This window comes from Sciurus vulgaris (assembly GCF_902686455.1).
Source record: "Sciurus vulgaris genome assembly, chromosome: 5".
Classification (NCBI taxonomy): domain Eukaryota; kingdom Metazoa; phylum Chordata; class Mammalia; order Rodentia; family Sciuridae; genus Sciurus; species Sciurus vulgaris.
In genome coordinates this window covers 48,899,260-48,918,938 of record NC_136465.1, presented here as the reverse complement: position 1 = coordinate 48,918,938, position 19,679 = coordinate 48,899,260, and the positions used below count along the sequence as shown (strand labels likewise).

Below are 19,679 nucleotides of genomic sequence, written 5' to 3'. Positions count from 1 at the left end.
ATTAAACCAGAGAACCTGCACCAAATAGAAGAAAAAGTAGGCCCAAATCTTTATCTGTTGGCTTAGGATCAGACTTCCTTAACAAGACTCCCATAGCACAAGCAATAAAAGCAGGAATCAATAACTGGGATATATTAAAGCTAAAAAGCTTTTTCTCAGCAAAGGAAACAATCAACAATGTAAAGAGAGAGCTTACTGAGTGGGAGAAAATCTTTACCATATGCATGTCAGATAGAGCACTAATCTCCAGAATTTTATAAAGAAACTCAAAAAACTTTACCCCAAGAATACATATAACCCAGTCAATAAATGGGCTAAGGAAATTAGTGGACATTTCACAAAAGATCTATAAGCAATCAAAAGATATATGAAAAAATGTTCAACGTCTCTAGTTATATGAGAAATGCAAATCAAAATTACCCTAAGATTTCATCTCACCCCAATTAGAATGACTATTATCAAGAATAAAAGGAACAATAGGTGTTGGCAAGGTTGTGGGGGAAAAGGTACACTCATATATTGCTGGTGGGGTTGAACTGGTGCAGCCACTCTGGAAAGCAGTGTGGAGATTCCTCAGAAAACTTGGAATGGACCCAGTTATCCCACTTGTCAGTTTATACCCAAAGGACTTAAAATTAGCATACTACAGTAACAAAGCCATATCAATGTTTATAGCAGCTCAATTCACAATAGCTAGATTGTGAAGTCTGTAAGGAATCTGGCTTCCCCCACCACCTGTCAATCTGCGTTTGCCCGCCTCTCACGTTACAGGAATTTCCAGTACTATAATCTTCCTGCCTCCCACTTTACATCCTAATATGTCATTGGTCCACCAGTCAGTCTGTAAGAATTCTCCTCCGCGATTGGTTCCTCTCAGCCCGCGAAATTCCTATGTCTGAGAGAAACCTTGCACCATGTTTCTCTTTTCTTTCTTCCCCTTCCCCGTGGAGACATGAATAGTCTGCGCAAAATAAAGGTTCCTTGTGTGAGACCTGTATCTGTGGAGCGTTTCTGGGAGCTAGCGACACCTAACAAAGTCAACCTAGATTCTCTTCAATAGATGAATGGATAAAGAAATTGTGGTATATATACACAATGAAATATTATTCAGCCATAAAGAAGAATAAAATTATGGCATTTGCAGATAAATGGATGGAGTTGGAAAATATGCTAAGTGAAATAAGCCAATCCCCAAAAACCAAAGACTGAATGTTTTCTTTCATAAGTGGATGATGATACATAATGGGGAGTGGGGGTAAGGGAAGAATGGAGGAAAGATGGATTGTGTAGAGGAAAATGAAGGATGGGTAGGGGGTTGGGGGAAGGAAAGATAATGTAATGAGACAAATATCATTATCCTATGTACATGTATGGTTACACAAAAAGTGTGACTCTACTTTGTGTGCAATCAGAGAAATGAAAATTATATTCAATTTGTGTACAATGAATCAAAAAATAATTTTAAAAAATAAGAGGGTCTTACTCAGAAAAAGCATTTTTTATATTCAGCATTATTATAGTTACATATTTTATGTACCCAAGAAAGTACAGCTAAGTAGTAGCAACATAATAGCACAGTTATATGAGTACAATGTTTCCCCAAGTATTCTTCAATATACATGGTTATTTTAGTCAGATTTTCATTACTGTGACAAAATGCCTGAGAAAATCAACTTAGAAGAGAAAGACTTATTTTGGCTTATGATCTTCAGAGATTTCAGTTCATGGTTGTTGTTATGGGTAATAACTGTAGGTAGGTGAGGCAATGCTAGAGGAAGCAGGTCACCATGAGTGTGCCTCTGTGGATTACATCTTATCCCTCTGACTCCTCTCCTCCCTCACTCTTATTCTGCTTCCCAGCTGCCAGAGCAACCCTCCTGCTCCAGGTCATGATGCTGTGCCTTGCCTGTGGAGTTGGCTGACCGTGGACTGAACCCCTGAAACTGTGAGCCCAGAAAAAAACTTTTGCTCCTCTAAGTTGTTCTTTTCAGGTATTTGGGTTACAGCGATGCAAAGCTTGCTACCACAGCTGACTGGCTGCAACGTGTCTGGGCCTTTGGTGAGGCAGTGCACAGTGGCAGAAGGGCATGGCAGGGTGGGGCAAAGCTACTCACCTCACTGCACAGGGCAGCGGAGGGCAGGAGGGGAGAGAAGGGGCTGGGGACAACACACACCCTTCCAAGCCTCATTCTAGGCCCCACTTCTCAAATTCTACCACCTCCTGATAATCCATTTAATTATCAGATCAATTTACTGATTAAAATCAGGACACGCCTAATCCAGTCACTTCCCTCAAAGCCCCACCTTTGCATATTGGAGACCAAGCCTTCAGCACATGAGCCTTTGGGAGACATTCCAGGGCCAAATTATAGCAATGGGTTTTTTTTTTTTTTTTTAATTAATTAATTTATTTATTTCTTAATTAATTAATTAAATTATTTATTTATTTACTTATGGTTCTGGGGATGGAACCCACATCCTTGCACATGCTAACCATGCACTTTACTAATGTACTACCTATAAATTACTATAAAGTAATACCCAGCTCCAGAGGTTACTTTATAATATAAAAGGGACATTATAAACTGGGAGTGGCATTCTGTTAGTGGTTTTATCCCCAGGACTTGGCCTCCTGGAAAGCACCCCATATATACTATTTGAAAGGAATAATCCATGACTGAAATGAGAATATTGGTATTGCTCATCAGTACTAAGCAGAATCCACCAAAGCTGCAAGAACCCCTTGGTAGAAGACTGCTGCTCTCCTCATGCTGTTTGCAGTAGACTTTTTCTCTGTATCATTATTATTTCCCTGCCATCGTTATTGGTCCAGTAAAAACATAAAAATCTGGAGAATACACTATAACGTTGTTTAAAGCCACCCTAGGGTCCCATCTGGGATAACTTTACCCTGTTTAGTTATGTAAATACCGAATCCTGAGGAGAGAGGAAACACCTGTCTTTGAGTGGGGGTGGGGAGAACAGCAAGGTTTGTGAAAAAAAAAATTTTTTTTTTTATCTTGCTAAGTGACTGAGGTCCCCGCCCTGGGGATAGGAGCCAAAGCTGACTTCAACAAGTTTTTAATCAGTGTGTCTTTTCTCTGCCTGTCGGCTTTGTCCTCTTACACCGTTCTCGCTCCACATGCTCCTCTGCCTTCAGTTCATTTCTCCCCATCTCTGCCTTAGGCCTGCAGCTGAGAATGGACAGCTGAGGGGCTCTTCCAGGTCCCACCAAGAGAAGATAGTCACAAACAATGCAGGTTAAGAATGACAAGGCCGAAAACCTCTTGATGGTAACTCCTGGGATTCAGCAGAATCTTGCATATACCAGTCAAACCACAGAGTGGCCCCAGGCATGACTTAGGTCAGTCCCTGGTTTTTATAAAGGAAAACTGCCACCCAAGGGTTGTCCAAGGACTTTGTGGCAGCACTAACTGAAAGCCCAAATGCCTGCCTACTTCCTTTAGTTCCAGGTAGCAAGGGACTGATATCAATCCTGAGGGACTCAGAAATAGGCCTTCCCTGTGGTTCAGTGGGTGTTCAGGTATCTGACAGAGACTCTGGATGGCCTTTTCCAATCTCCAAGGTCATCTGTCACAGATATGCACAAGTGCTACTGACTAGGTGCTTATCAAGTAGCATGCTGATAACCTAAGAACTCACCGTAGGACAAACCTCCTTGCAAAGACCTGGTATACTGTATTTTCCCAAATGCTCACACAGTATCCAGAGACTGAGGCTATTGTGGAATTTCTCCATCAAGAGGAAGAGGTAGAGTCTATGTCCTCTGCCTTTAGCTGGGTGGGCCTTTGTCATGACCTGGTCCAATAAAGTGTCACAGAAATGATGCTGCAAGACCTCTGTGGATGGACAAAAAAAAAAATGAGATTGTTCTTGTTCTATGCTCTTATGCTCTCCCCCCATTTCTCTCTCTCTCTCTCTCTCTCTCTCTCTCTCGACTTTGTACTTCTGAGCTTCCATATAGAAATCAGACTGCTCTGTCATGTAGAGACAGAGGAAAACAGAGATGTCTCTTCTGGCCCTGACTGTTAGTTCTTTCTAGCCCCAGAGCCAGAAGTATGAGTAAGTGAGTCTTCAAGTGATTTCAGTCCCAGTTTCTGTCTGACTGCAACTGCAGGAAAAACCCCAATGAGTGCCAAGGATAGGACAAAGGCACAGTGTGGCTTATGGAGAAGAATGTGGGCTGGGGTAAAAAATGTCTTCACAGAGGAGGTGAAAGAATGGACATTTTTTTAAGCTGTTTTATCTCAACTCCCTAAGGTCTCCCTCCCAGTGACGGGAACAAAGCCCTTAAAGCTGTTCCAGGAATCAGCCCCAAACAGAGAGTAAAAGGGTAAATTGAGCCAGATAGCCAGATAGTGCTCAAAAAGTAGGATTACCAGAAACTATTGACCAGAATCTACGCCCTGTTGTAAAACATTGTGAAACATGTTGTATGTTATCAGCAAACCCAGACCCCCTTTGAAATTTCCCGGCAGCTTTGTCCCCCTTTTCCCCCTTTCATGTGTGACCCCTCCCGATGTGTGGTTTCTGCCTTTATAAACCTACAAGATTTTCTGCTAGGGACTCCACTCCTCGAGTTGGGTCCCAGAGCGCTGGAATAAACACCTCTTGCGGTTTGCATCAAGTGACGCCTCCTGCGGTTGATTGGGGTTGCCGTCGACCCATGGGACAGAGTTGGGGTTTCCTTTTTGGGGGCCTTACAGAGGTACAACTTGAGTGGTGACTTGAGGATTGACACCTGTGCACACCAGCTGGACACTGGAAGAGGCTATCCAGGCACAGGTGACAGCATACAAGGAGGGCAACAGCCACATGAAGGTGCAAGGAGGCCCAGGGTTGGAAATGAAGGACTTCATCTGCAGATTCGACGAGCATGATCTGATTTTTGAGAAAGATGATTCTGACTACAATGGACTGCTGAGGTTGAGGTGGCTGGAAGAACCGTAGTAATACTACGGAAACAGTTCAGGTGAGAGATGATCCAAGTCCAAATTAAGGCAGCAGCCTTTGGGATGGAGAGAAGGTGGTGGTAAGGAAAAGAGAAGTCCTTGAAGGACTCAGCATCTGTGAGGGGTGAGAGAGAAGCCTAAGGTGGATCCAGATTTGTAGCTCAGGCAACAGGATGGCGCCATGCACTAAGCCTTAGCTGGCAAACTGTGCAGACTGGGAAGGGCAGGGGACTCTCGCTTTCTCCACCTGTGTGCATGCTCCCCAGGGGGATGCTCAGGCGACGGGAGGGTGTACAGGTCCCATTGGCAATGAAGGCATTTTCAAATCCAGAAGATGGATGAGCATTGTAAATCCAGTGAGAAAGGAAGAGGGCAATAACGGAATCCAGAGGACCACCGCCCCTTGGGGAGAGGGCACAGGCAACAGATCTGGGAAACAAGAATGGAAAGAACCAAAGAAGAGGAAACAAGCCCAGAACCCCAGAACAATGAGTTTATCCACCCCTGGGCTAAAGAAGTGAGTTCCAAAGGAAGGTCATTGCTGGGTGCCAGACGCGTACCTGGACTTGCTGTCTTTCCTTGTCTATTCAGTGCATGACATTTGAGGAAATAAATGCACAGGCCAGCATGAGACCCTGAGCTCTGGCTTTATCACTTAGGGGCAATAATAACTGTTACATTTTTATTGTCTTTAATCCACTGACTTCAAAGGTTTTGATCAGAATTTCACTTAATTCTTTAGGTATTCATCAGAATTTTCAGTAAGAACACACTTAAGAGGCAGGAATCAGAGAACTGTAGCCTTTGGATGTGGCCCAATTGATACAGTAACTAGATTCATAGGTATTTCCAAATTCCTCGTGGGCACAAAGTATCAGAAAACTTGCACATTTTTTTTAGAATACGAAGAAATCCTGAGAACTGCCAGCATTTCTTTAATATTGATGGTTCCCGTCCTGGAAAGTTGGGACTTTGAAAGCATCTTAGATGTCATCAACTCTGACTTCTTAAAACTTATAGGTGGTGTCATTATAAGGCAGGGACCAGAGGGTTGTAATTCAACTGGAAGCAAAGCAAGTATGGGAAACTTGAGTCTATGCAGAGCTGACCTGTAGATGCCTATAAATTATTGATGAGAACTCAGCCAGATATATTTGGGGGTAAAGGTGGGTTGGTTGAAGATGAATCATAGACTTTCTCTCAGCTAAAGTTCTGGGGCCAGGACTCTCATTTTCCAGATGAGGAAACAAAGGACAGTAGAGGTTAAACCACTTGCTCAAGGTCAAATCTAAGCTAGAGCCAGAGGTGAGATGATTCCTGGGGCTGAACCATTGTGTGCGTGTGTCCTTCTGCCCAGCTATCTCCAGACCATGTCTGGTTTTATTTTATGTGTCTTATGTCAAATGTCATGAATATGGAAAGCAGAAGATATTGTTCTATGTTGACAAGTGTTTTTCCAACATCAGCAGCCACTCGTATTTAGGGATTTCTTTACAAAATTTTCCAGTGTCTACCAAGTACAATTGTGGAATTGCAAACGAAATTTTGCCTATGGGTCAATCTAATACATCTTCGAAATTATGTACCTATTGTTTTCTTAAAACAGGTTAGAAAAACGAAATTAAATTTTATCCATGGAGAGCATGTAATTGTGAACTGCTTCCCCAAATCTACTTTCTTTTTCTGGAGACAGACTGTGGCGTCACAGTGGGTACTTAGGAATTCAGCAATTAAAATCCAAACATCACCCCTCCCCCGCTCCCAGTACAGCCCTCTCCTCTGCAGGGAGCTGAATGTCAGCATTTACTTGCAAGCCTGCACTCCTGGTTGTTCCCTGGGGCTCCCCTAAAATTTCTCCATGGTCCACAAGATCTCCCATTTTCTTAGCTCAGCTGGCTTTTTTCCAAGCTTCATTCTCTTCTGCCTCTCCAGTGTTCAAAATGGCTCTTACCTATCCTCTCAGACAAATCTTTCTGGACTTTCATGAGACAAGGATAACAAAAAGTTGTTTTCTCATGGGCTGAATCTGATGCACTGGGAATGCTTCCTGAAGCCTAATGTTGAGAAGGATTTTGAGACAAGTCCTTAGATATATATGCAAAAAAAATTGTCATGATTGATTAGTGATCTCTGCAGCAGGCAGACCCGGGAAGGGTATGAGCTGGTGGATCTGGTACTTGCCATTACATTGATAAGTGCTTTTCTCAATTGTCTCCTTCTTTTTCTTTTTAATCCTGCAAATACTGGTCTTTTCCAAAGACTTAGCAAAGTGTCTGGTACAGAGTAAATACTCAGTAATTATTAGTTGATTTTTCCATTTGTTTAATCTCTCCCTTAAAAAAATCATTTATAATTTCTTCCATTGTATCAATTTACTACTGCCACATACCTAGCTCTTCAATTTATATCCCTTGACCTGAATGTTCACCTATTTGATAGGCAGCTCTCTTTGGACAGCACAGCAGCCCTTCAAATGCAAAGTTTCTGAAACAAAATTAACTTTTTCCAGAATAATGGAGGAACTTTGGATTACATAGAGGGAAATGAGAGGGAGGAGGGGGGCGGGGTATGAAAAATGGTGGAATTGAAGCCAGAATTGGGGACAGGCAGTTAGTGTAGAATGGAATGTCAAGGACCTGCAGAACCCATTGATAACCAAATTTACCTGCCCTTTTCAGGGACTACAGGCAAGGGGATGCTAATTAATGCCCCCTGGGCCCTTACCTGCCTGAATCACCTTGGCCCTCCCCCTGCCCATTGCTTCTCACTTTATGCAAAACTGGGCCTAGTCACATAGGCAGGAAGGAGAGATAAGGGAGGAGAGAACTGGAGAACAAAAGAGACCTTAACCTATAAAAGACGTAGGGTGTGCTCACTTCTTGGGATTCTAGAACATCAGCCATGGCCCACTTCTCCCTCCCGGGACTTTTAAATAAAACCTGCTTAATATGCTTGCTTTGGCATGCTTCGCTAGTGTTCAGACTTCAACATTAGAGGGAGCAGAGTCACCAGTAAATGGCGGTATCAGATTGAGACAGACATCATTACCCTATGTACGACTACACAAATGGTATGAATCTACATTGTGTACAACCATAGAAACAAAATGATGTACCCCAGTTGTGTACAATAAATAAAAATGTAGTCTGTAAAAATAAAAAATAATAATTTAAAAAATTAACTTTTCCCTTGCAAACCATTCCTCTGTTTTTGCCTGCATTATTTGTATAAATGATAATTTTATCTTCATCCCCATATCCTGTTTTTCCTTAAGCCTCCTCTTAATTTAATCCTTCTCCACTGGGACAACTGGCGACATCTTTTCTCTGGTCTATTTAGATAGTCTCTCAACCCTCCAATGTTCTGTATACACCACTTCTAGTTGTTTTTCTTAAAGAAAAGTGTGGACTGTATGATTCCTGTCTAAGCTTGGCTTTCCTCAAAAGCAGATCCTGAGACAAAAATCTGGGTGCATGAAGTTCATTTAGGAGAAGACCCCAGAATAGTAAAGGGGTAAAGAAGAAAGATCAAGAAGGCAGAAAAGAAGATGCTATGGAGCACTGCCCAGATTCCCCCTCAGAATGGAGACTCTCACTCCCCCAGCTGCTAGAGCTATGGATGTCTGTTGGTTCTGCTCTGAGTCCTTCTCCAGGACTGCCCTTGGCAGAAGAGAGCAGCCTTAGCCCAAGTCCCTACCAGGGGGCAGCCACATCCATCAACTAATCCATAAATAAAAGGCCTGTCCCCTATCTTGGTCTCAAATGAGTCAACTCTGAAGAGTTGAAGAGTTATCGTAGCTCCAGAGCTTCCTGTGGGATCTTCTGAGGCGATATAATAGCCACCACAGTTGGACAACTTGTATCTAATTCTGCTTCTTTTCTCCCAGATAGGTGTTGATCTTGAGGAATTTCTTGACCAACTTTCTGCAGGCATATCTCTCTGATAAGGTCTGTTTTTCAGACAACCTTCTAAAACAGCTAATAAAGTTATATTAATAAGTAAGATGCTGCTGTGGACAAACAAGTTTCAATTCTGCTGGGGACCCTTTCCCAAACCAGATAGACCTCAGTGTTCACTCACCAAGAAACAAGGAAGCTGGGGTATCTATCCGGAAATTCCTGAGAGACGCTCCTGGGGCAGTAACGTCCTGACACTTCTCAAGTTGGTCAGAGAATGCTCTCAGGCAGACGGATGCAGGAAGCCATTAGCTTGAGGGCCATTGCCTGATGATATCTTTCAGGTAAACTGATGAGATCTGGGCAAAGAGCACTAATAACATTTGCTACCATTCCCTTCATCCAAAATCATCTGACTCACCATTTTCCACAGTAGGATCTCAAGCCCACAGCACAACATTACATCAGCCACTGATATAACTGGTTGATAAACACAGCTTTCGAATATTTTTTGTTTGAACAGAACAATCACACCCAGAGATTTCACACAATTGCTACTTATTCAGGATCTAACAGCATTTGATGTCTGAACCCTTGGTCAAGAAAATAAGCCCAAACCTCTTTGACCACATATTTGGCATCATTCATGACTTGTCATCAAGCAAACTGTCTAGTCCTATATCCTTCTAGATGCTTTGTTCCACCCAGATTCATCTACCTTTGAGTGTGTGTGTGTGTGTGTGTGTGTGTGTGTGTGTGTAAAATGAACAAAATTCTAACCAAGCAGTTCTTTCCCAGAGACTTTCTACTGGCCAGAAGATCAAACTCCTTGGTGAGACAAACAAGATTCCTCATATCTGACTAACCCACCTTCTAACCTGAGCCCCAGCTCTCCTCCACACCTTGCACTGCATCATGCAAAATGTCCGTGGATTCCTGTATTAGTCAAAGTTCTCCAGAGAAACAACTCATATACGTTTGAGGAGATTTGTTATGGAAATTGGCTCACACAATTATTGAAGCAGAGGAGTCCCACAAAATGTCATTTAAAACTGAAGAAGAAAAGCCAGAGGTATAATTCAACCTGAGTTCAAATGTCAGTACCAGGAGAGCTGATCCTATAGTTCCCAGCCTAGGCCAAAGGCCTGAGAATGGGGGAAAGATAGAGATGCTGGTGTGAGTTCCAGAGTCTGAAAGTCTGACAACCAGGCTTTCCAATGTCCAAGGGCAGGAGAAGACAGATGTCCTAGTTCATGGAGAGAGAGAAAATTTTCCCTTCCTACAACTTTTCGTTCCATTAGGCCCTGAATGGGGGCCTGCCTATCTTGATGAAGGTGGATCTTCTCTACTCAGTCTGAGTGCTAATCTCTTCAGTAAAGGAGCTCATTGGACAGACCCAGAAATAATGTTTTACTAGCTTACTGCACTTATCCTAACTCAATTGACAGAAAAACTTATCATAATCTCCAAACATCCCAGATTTTCCCATGTCTCTGCTTTTATAATTGATCTCAAAGAATTCACCCCATTTTTTCCACCTGGAAATCTTCTGGTCCTCCTCAAGGACCAGCTTGACTTCCATCTTGGGAGAGTGGGGGCTCCCCCCTTTGCACCCAGTGTTCAGTACAGCAGAGATCACTGTGTTGTAGATACCTATTTAGTCGCCTGCTAGTCCCCTCAGTCCACACTTGGACCTCTTCAAAAAGCAGCATTGGGTCATTTTTTTCTCTAGCTCTATTCAAGGGTCTAGCATAGTGCTCTGGATCCATATGCCAACTGAATGAATGGATAAATGGGTGGGTGGGTGGATGGATGGGTGAATACTAACCTAGCTGCTTGACATGCTGGTTTTCTGAGGGTATTTATTTAAGTATTTGCTCATCAGTAGCTGTTGATTCCCTTTCCTCCACTATGGTCCCCATCTCTCCTCACCTTTAGCTAAGCATAACCAATTGGATGTTCTCATTTAGAGGGCCTTAATTGTTGCTGGAGTTTTGACCTTAAATGTTTCCCAAAGCCCCATGTATTAAATAAAGGCTTGGTCCCTGGCTCTAAGTGTCAGTGGGAAGTTGGTAGAACCTTTAAAGAAGTGGGTCTTGTGAGAGGTCTTAGGTTGCTGGGGACATACCCTTTAGGAGGACTATAGAATGCTGTCTCTTCCTCTTTCTTTTCACTGCTTGGTCACAATGAGGGGAGCAGGTTGCTCCTACAAACTCTGGTCATTATATACTGCCTTGCCCCAGGTCTAAAAGCAATGGGGTCAACTGAAATGTCCTAAACTGTGAACCAAAGTAAACCTTTCCTCTTTATAAGTTGAACTCCAGTCATTTTGTTATAGTTACAGAAAGCTGACTAACACAATATCTCTGTTGAAGTGGGTTCCTACCATTCGGGCTCCAGAAAGTGCCTTCATAGAAAGATGGAGTTCTTCTGTAGGGCTCAGGGGTCTTTAAGATGCTTACTGCTACCTGCCTTTCAATTCTCACAGACTCCCTGGCCATTGCCTACTTGTTTTACAGTCTATTCTCAGCAATGCCCCCATCCCATTCTGGTGAATGAATTCACCTAGTATTTTTTCATATACTCAATCCCTGACCCCTCGTATCTCTCAGCGCCTAGTTCAAGATGACAACAGGGAAAATACCACTTAGAATAAATGTAACCCTGATCAACACTCCAAAACCTGGATGGGAGACTTTGCAGGTGACTGTCCCAATATTTTGATCCACTTAGATCCAGAAGCTAGTTGTCAGTTATTTGATAAGAAAGAACAAAACTAAGCAAGCTTCCATGAATGAAACTAGCAGGTAATCTCCCTTTTTTGTTTTCTTTTTCATTCAAAATTATCTCTGATATTGTTGTCATATTATTCTTTTTTAAATTTCAACCAATTGGCCCTAAGAATTGAGGAATGCAGTCATTCCTTGGTATCTGTGGGGAATTAGTTCTAAACCCCCTGTGGATGACAAAATCTGAAGATGTTCAAGTCCTTTACATAAAATGGCATAATATTTGCATATAACCTATGCACATCTTCCGGTATACTTTAAGATAAGTAAAAACTTCATCCTAAAGTTTTTAAAGCACCTAATGCAATGTAAGTGCCATACAAATAGTTGTTATACTGTATTGTTTAGGGACTAATGACAAGAAAAACAGTCTATACAATTCAGTACACAATTTTTTTTTTTTCCAAATATATTCCCTCTGCAGTTGGCTGAACCCCTGGATGTGGAACCCGGGGAGATGAGGGGTGGAGTCACAGGAGTGATGAGGCAAGCAGACCCGGTGGTTCCCCTCACAGAGTTTGCATTCCAGGTGGAGAGGACAGACCGCAAGAAAATAATTACAACGATTGATGACTACAGACTGCTAAACTGCTATAGGAAACAAACAGGAGGGATTTAGGTTAGCAAGGGTGTTCAGGGGGCCTCTCTGGGCATGTGACATTGAAGTTGAATGCGGAAGGACAAAAAGAGGCTGCCAAGGGAAGAGGAACTGCAGCGGGGGCTTCCGTTCCACATGGGGTGGGTGGGCGGGGCTGCTGGCCAAGGCACTGTGTGCAGTATTTGTAGTAGAGACTTTCTAAACCGGGAGTGGAGCCTCCAGGCTGGGCCATTCAGAGACAAGCTGAGTGTACAGCTCCCCTGATCTGAAAACAGCAGCATGGCCAAGAGGGGTATGGATAAACATGGTGGCCTCTGCAGTGGGCCTGGGAGAACTCTGGTGATGGATCCACAGCCGGTGCCTTGGTGATTCTCAGGCTGCAGCTATTGTTTGAAGGTGTGGAGCTCAGCATGCACAATTTGCAAATTTTATGGTTTAGTACTAGCTTATAGTCCATTTTCAAGGATTAAGCTAAGTGATATGATTACTAGAGACATAAGCACCCTGCCCGTGACTGCAATTTAGTACTATGTCGACACAGACAGCATTTGTAGAATCTGAAGCTACAAAACTTAAAATGCAGGACAATATTAAAACATCATCCCCTTTCTGAAGAGGGCCAGATTCCGTACACATATCTTTGGCCAATATATGTGGCTTGGTAGAGACTCTTCATTGCTGGAAAGGGATTCTGTGAGTAACTTTCCATTTTACCATTTATATCAGAAGCAGCTGAAAGTCATTAGTCATCCAGCCAAGGCTGCTGCGAAACACATGAACAGTCTCCCCATATTGCGGTTTGACAGAAGTTATAAAGCAGGTCAGTGACAAAGCTGAATTTTGAGTTTTGACCTTTAACCTTTTGATGTTTTTCAGCATCTTCCTGAGTGTGATCTGGTACCGGCTTTGAGAGATGTCAGGAGAAGAGAGACACTGCCAAGCCTGGTAGTTAATGTTTGGTTTGTAAACATTTAAAGAATTTTGGTTTTCTCCAGCAACTGAGATAACATGGTTTAATTAGTACAGGGATCAAAAAGGATATGGTAAAAGTGGGGGATTGCATTTGGTCTTCCGCCCAATGGTCCCAGTTATATTAGTCAAGACCCCACCGTGCTGACTTGTAGATATCTGTTTACAATTGCTCCTCTGTCCAAGGATGAACACCATCACCATGCCTACCCTCACTTGTCCTCCACCCTGACAAAGTGCCTGGTAGTGACATCTACACAATCAACAAATCGTACTGAATGCATTAATGAATGGATGTCAATCCTACAGAGACTGAAAACTCCTCTATTTTAAGAATTTTCCCTTTAACATCTGTATGAAATGTTATGAATGAGTTTATTTCCAGTACTAGAGCAGGTGTAAGAAAAGCACTGGTATCCCCTCATGCGTTCGAGTTTGTACAAGGATAGACTGTCCTGGTATGACTCGGTTCCCTACTGACAAGCTTTAAACTGGTCAGTTTAATCTCACTCTTGGGCTCCCTTTTTTCCACTTGTTTTGGTGCTGGGTGGAAGAAGGTAGCCTTCCGGTTGCTCTGTCATTGAAAACTTTGTTCAGTGCATAACGCGTTGGAGTTCTTTTCTTCCTTGCTCTTGACTGAGATCGAACAACACACAGAATTAAATCATGCACTTCACATGTTTCCTAATTCTGTTAGAATTTCCTTTCCAAAATTTCAGTCCTGCTCTCTGCTATGGTCTGTTTTCCACAATTCATATATTGAAATCCTAACCTTCAAAGTGATGGATCGGTGGCGGGCATTAGGAAATGATCAGGTGATGTACAGGCAGAGCTCTCAGGAATGGGATTGGTGTCCTTAAAAAAGAGGCCTTGGGCTGGGGAGATAGCTCAGCTGGTAGAGTGCTTGCCTTGTAAGCACAAGGCCCTGAGTTTGATCCCCAGTACCGCAAAAAAAAAAAAAAAAAAAAAAAAAGGCCTAAGAAAGCTTCTTCATCCTTCTGCCATGCGAGACCCAGCAAGGTGGCACTGTGGGTGAGGAAGCAGGGTGTCACCAGACACTGCACCCACCAAGCCCTGGTTCTTGGATTTTCCAGCCTCCATGGTGAGAAATAAATGCGTGTTGATTTTAAACTACCCAGTTTCTGGTTTTTTGTTATAGTAACTGAAGGGACTAGGCCACTCTCCCATGTTTATTTGGTTCTTTCCTCCTTTCTTTCGTGTGAAACGCAACACTGTAGGAAACAGGAGTCCTCAGGGTCAGCGTGGGAAGCGCCTGGTTAAGTGAGCCCAGCCGATCCCCTGCCCTGGCACCCGCCCCGGTTACTCTCCCAGTGGAGTCACAGCATGTCAGAGTCCCCAGGTGTATTTGATCTCAAAAACCTTTTAATAATGAACTTCTCTGAGGACCAGTGTTCCACCTGCAGCACTTCAGGAGACAAAAAGCATCTGGCTTATTTGTCATGTTCTCTTGTTTCTTTGTATGACCACATCTTTTTTGTAATGTTTCTATAAATATAAAATACTTTTCTTGGTCTTTCCTCTATTTGTTTTTGGCCATTCCTTAATCAAAAGGACCACTTTAAACAAATAGATATTAAACAAATTTGAAAAGGTCTTTAAGTGTTTGGCAAATAGGGTAAGTAAGGCCCCGCGGAATCCTGAGGGCCCCCGGGCTCACAGTAATGAGGAGACTGGTTACAGCCCCTAGCCTGCTTCCCTGGGGAAAGGGAGGCGGGCTTCCTGACAGCAGGCAGTTCAAGTGTAGGGTCTTTCATGTCATCTTTGCGTAACTGGCCATGTCCTTGAAAGCACAAAGAACACATTTCATTGAGAGTTTTTCCTGAGATCCCTACGATCCTAAATTTGTGACTTTCCAATCGGTTTTTGAACCTTGAAATTTTACTACCTGCTTTTGTAACATAATATCTTACGAAAAAAGGCCAGATGGCGTATATTTGTGTTTTAAATTAGAATGGATTAAAATTAAAGTTAATTTCTGTTTTAGCAGAATAACATTAAGGATATGCTAATCCCTCTAGAGAAGGTATTGTATTTTGGATCTCTGGATTGCCAAGGCACAAAAGTTAATGGGACACAGAATTCACATCCATGATAATCCACCTGCAGCCTGTGTTCCTCTCCCAATCACACCTACTCCTGGTGCCTTGCAAAAGTCACTTCATATGCCAAGTGACAAGTGGCAACCCTGGCTCGGGGCCATGGACGGGGGCTCAGAGATACTAGGAGGAGGCTTAGCCATCCAGGAGTGTCCTCCTTCCCACCACCAACCACATACCCACAGTGACAGTCCTGTCTGTCACCGCTTTGTGCGCCCAGCCAGCCACCAGCAATCTCCAGCTGCCCTGGCCTTGAGATATTCCCCCACCCTAGACAACAGTCCCAGAGCAATTTTGAATCAAATGGACTCTTTCTGGGTTTCCTACAGAATTTCCTACCTATACCGTGTTTATAGAAGGCTATTTTGGTATCCATTTTTTAATGCTGTTTCAAGACTTGGGGTGTATTTGAGAATTGTTTGGGGTAGGATTTTTTTTTTTTCCCCATGTCTGGCTTCCTCCTGAAAACAGAGCTATTTGGCATCTGTCCATCCATTGTGTGGCCCTTCCCTTTTGCCAGGCACAAACCTCAGAAACCTGCTTCCCCCAGCATCCCCTGTCTTCCTCCCGTCTCCTGCCCTGGGTTTTCTGCTCCTCCTTCGCAGACTTCCTTCCTGCCACTCTGCCTAGCCATTCAGAGAGGCTGCCGACCTCTTCTCCTCCAGGGAGAGCTGCAGCCGAGTAACCTAATCATCCTTTCAGTACTGCCTGCCTATGAATGAGGTGGTTGTCCTGGCAGTCAAATCCAATTAGGGCCTATGTTTGTAAAATCCAAAATTTATTCTGCTGGGACCCCAACAAAGGCCCTAAAATTCAATTTAACGGACTAGGGAAGCCAGATAAGGAGTCCCTGAGGTGGAACTATCAGCCTTTTTCATCTGGTTGCTATGAGCTGTGCAGCCTGGTCTAGGGGAAATAGCCTGGGCTTTTCGGTCAGACTGATTTGACTTTGAATTGAGACCCTACCATTTGCTGCTGTGTGATCTTAAGTGAGTTGCTTAACTTCTCTGAGGCTCAGTTTTCTTACCTGTATGAAGGAGGTTAGGAAAATACCTTTCTGGATATGGATAGAAAATACACGAAGTGCCTGGTACAGAGTGCAACTCACTAAATGATAGTCCTATTTAGATCAGAGAATTAAAACTAGTAGTGAGGAGCTGATGTCAAACCAGCTACCTACCCAGCTGAGCATGAGAATACCTTCTTGGAGACTTGGACTTGGGCATCTCTCCTTACATGTAATGATCCCACAATGAGTTTCTTTTCCTTTTTTGGCAGGTACCGGAGATTGAACTCAGGGGCACTCAACCACTGAGCCACATCCCTATTTGTTTTTTATTTAGAGGCAGGATCTCACTGAGTTGCTCTGTGCTGCACTCACTTTTGCCGAAGCTGGCTTTGAACTCATGATCCTCCTGTCTCAGCCTCCTGAGCCGCTGGGATTACAGGTATGCTCTAGTTTACCCAGTTCACAATGAGTTTCTTGTCTGGTACCAAGTGGATCTGTTTTCTAAGCCTTGTGCAACCATCCTGCCCTCCTTGCTGGTGACTCTCCTACCCAAGTGAGGGAAGAGAGACCACCCGGTCTCCTAGAAAGGAATCTGCTGGAGAAGAGAAATACCGCAGAGAGCACAGTGGACTCTTGACTACCTTCCATGTTCCTAAGTACTTCTGTCTTTCCTAAGCAGGAGGCAGGCTAGAGAGCTTCCCATTCCAGAAGTGGGCTCAGTGATGGCCAAAGGGAAGGCAAGGTAGGGACATTATTAATTTCTTTCCTCCTTTCTAGGAAATTCAAGGTATCAGTAACACAAAGGAGAAACTAATGCTGACTAAACCTGCTATGAATAACATAGTGGTTTTTGTGTATATCTGCCCAGTGCCTGTTTTTGATCCATTCTCCTTAATTTAGAGACAGAAAATGCTCAGTAGATCTTGCCATCAGTGTTGGCCCGGTGGTAGATAAAGAAAAACCACAAGCCTAGCTAGTTCCAACTCAAATAGTACATAGTTCCCCCTTATCCTGGGAGAATCTGTTCCAAGATCCCTAAGTGGATGCTGAAATCCTGGATAGAACTAAACTGTACCTACAGATATTGATATTCTATAATAAAAGTTATGTGAATGTATGCTCTCTCTCAAAATATCTTACTGTACTCACCATTTTTCTTGTTGACTGCAGGTAACTGAAACCACAAGTAAGGTGGGGTGCCATTGTGGCTCCAAATAAGTGACAACACCTTTCCAGGTCTCAATTTCCTTACCTGTAAATAGAGGATGCTAGAGTGGAAGACCAAAATTCCTTCAGCTCTAATAATCTGTGGTCTTTCAATATGATTTATAAACTGAAGTCCTGGCCTATGGGGTGAAATTAAAAAGCAAAGATGTTGTATGTTGAGCTTTTCCACCTGAGCAAACACTACACCCAAAAGTAGAAATTGCCATTGGGAAGGTGAACAATGGGACCACCCTAGGAGTGGGAGGGATGAGGTTGCAGAAGAGGAGGCCTTTTTTTGCAGCAGCGAATAACACCCTGACTGCCAGATGAGAGGATTGTTAAAGCTAAGGTGTTCAGCACAGAAATAGGGAGGCATAAAATAGGCTTTGAACTATGGAACCAACCTAGATGCCCTTCAACAGATGGATGAATGAATAAGAACATGTGGTGAGGAAGTGGCGGTGCGAGGGCTGCTGCACAGTTAGCAGAGCCGCGGTCCGGGCGGCAGCGCGTGCCCCAAGCTCTCCGCCTTCCCCCGCCCGCCAGTCCGAGGCAGCCCGAGCCCAGCCCGCGGCCCCAGCAGCAGCGCCGAGAGCAGTCCCAGCAGCAGCGCCATGGCCGGGTGGAACGCCTACATCGACAACCTCATGGCGGACGGGACCTGTCAGGACGCGGCCATCGTGGGCTACAAGGACTCGCCCTCCGTCTGGGCCGCCGTCCCCGGAAAAACCTTCGTCAACATCACGCCAGCTGAGGTTGGTGTCCTGGTTGGCAAAGACCGGTCAAGTTTTTTCGTGAATGGGCTGACACTTGGGGGCCAGAAATGTTCTGTGATCCGGGACTCACTGCTGCAGGATGGGGAATTTACCATGGATCTTCGTACCAAGAGCACCGGTGGAGCCCCCACCTTCAATGTCACTGTCACCATGACTGCCAAGACGCTAGTCCTGCTAATGGGCAAAGAAGGTGTCCACGGTGGTTTGATCAACAAGAAATGTTATGAAATGGCTTCCCACCTGCGGCGTGCCCAGTACTGACCTCGTCTGTCCCTTCCCTCACCACTCCCCACAGCTTTTGCACCCCCTCCCTCCCATACACACACATATACCATTTTTATTTTTTGGGCCATTACCCCATATCCCTTATTGTTGCCAAAACCACGGGCTGGGGCTGGGGCTGGGGCTGGGGCTGGGGCTGGGGCTGGGGCTGGGGCTGGATGGAAAGATACCTCCCCCTTACCCATACCCCTCCTGTGTGTGGTTGGAAAAATTTTTTTCTCATTTTTGTTTTTTGTTTTGTTTTTTGGTTTTTTTGTTTTTTTTTTTTTTTCTGAATAAAAAAGATTCTACTAAAAAAAAAAAAAAAAAGAACATGTGGTACCTATTCACAATGGACTATTACTCAGCCTTAAAGAAGAATGAAAGGTAAATGGATAGAACTGGAGAATATCAGGCTAAGTGAAAGAAGTCAAACTCCAAAACCCAAAGGTTGAATGTTTTTTCTGAAAAGCGGATGCTGATCCACAGTGGGGCAAGGATAGGGAAGAATGAAGGAACTTGGATTGTATGGAGGGGAGTAGGGGGAGAGTGGAAGAGGTGGGGATGGGAAGAATGGTACGTTGAGACCGACATTATTCCCTATCTACATGTATGAAAAAACATTTTAAAAATATTTGTCACTGTCAAAAAAAAGGTAATGAAAAAATAAATAAATAAAAGTAAAAATAAAATAGGCTTTGACATGCACCTTTAGAACCTCATCAGGTAACTAAATCACCATGGTGGATAAGACATAATAGTGACTTGATTTTTTTGAGTACTAATCAGTCCAATTGCTGTATTTCATAACATAAGGGGGTGATTTGGAAGAAAATTGGGAAGTTTCAGGGAAAAAGGTCATGGGCATAGGAAAATCAACTTGACTGGGTATAAAATCATGTGGCTGATTTTCCGATGATTAGTGCTATACTACAGAGGTCAGAAGTCAGTCTGGTGTTTGCTCTTCCATCAATAACTTGCTTTGGGTGAAGGGTGGTTCTTTCCCACCAATTTTCTGCTTTGATGCTTGTGGTAATTTGGAGTGAATGTGTGTGTGTGTGTGTGTGTGTGTGTGTGTGTGTGTG

General features: G+C 43.6%; 1 protein-coding gene across 1 annotated transcript; it reads left to right on the top strand.

Moving 5' to 3' along the window:
- Positions 1-18,023: 18,023 nt before the first annotated feature.
- LOC306661255 (profilin-1) lies at positions 18,024-18,738 on the top strand. Its single transcript, XM_079140113.1, has one exon. It carries the CDS (start codon positions 18,172-18,174, stop codon positions 18,592-18,594), a length of 423 nt encoding a protein of 140 aa, XP_078996239.1. The 5' UTR covers positions 18,024-18,171; the 3' UTR covers positions 18,595-18,738.
- Positions 18,739-19,679: the final 941 nt, after the last annotated feature.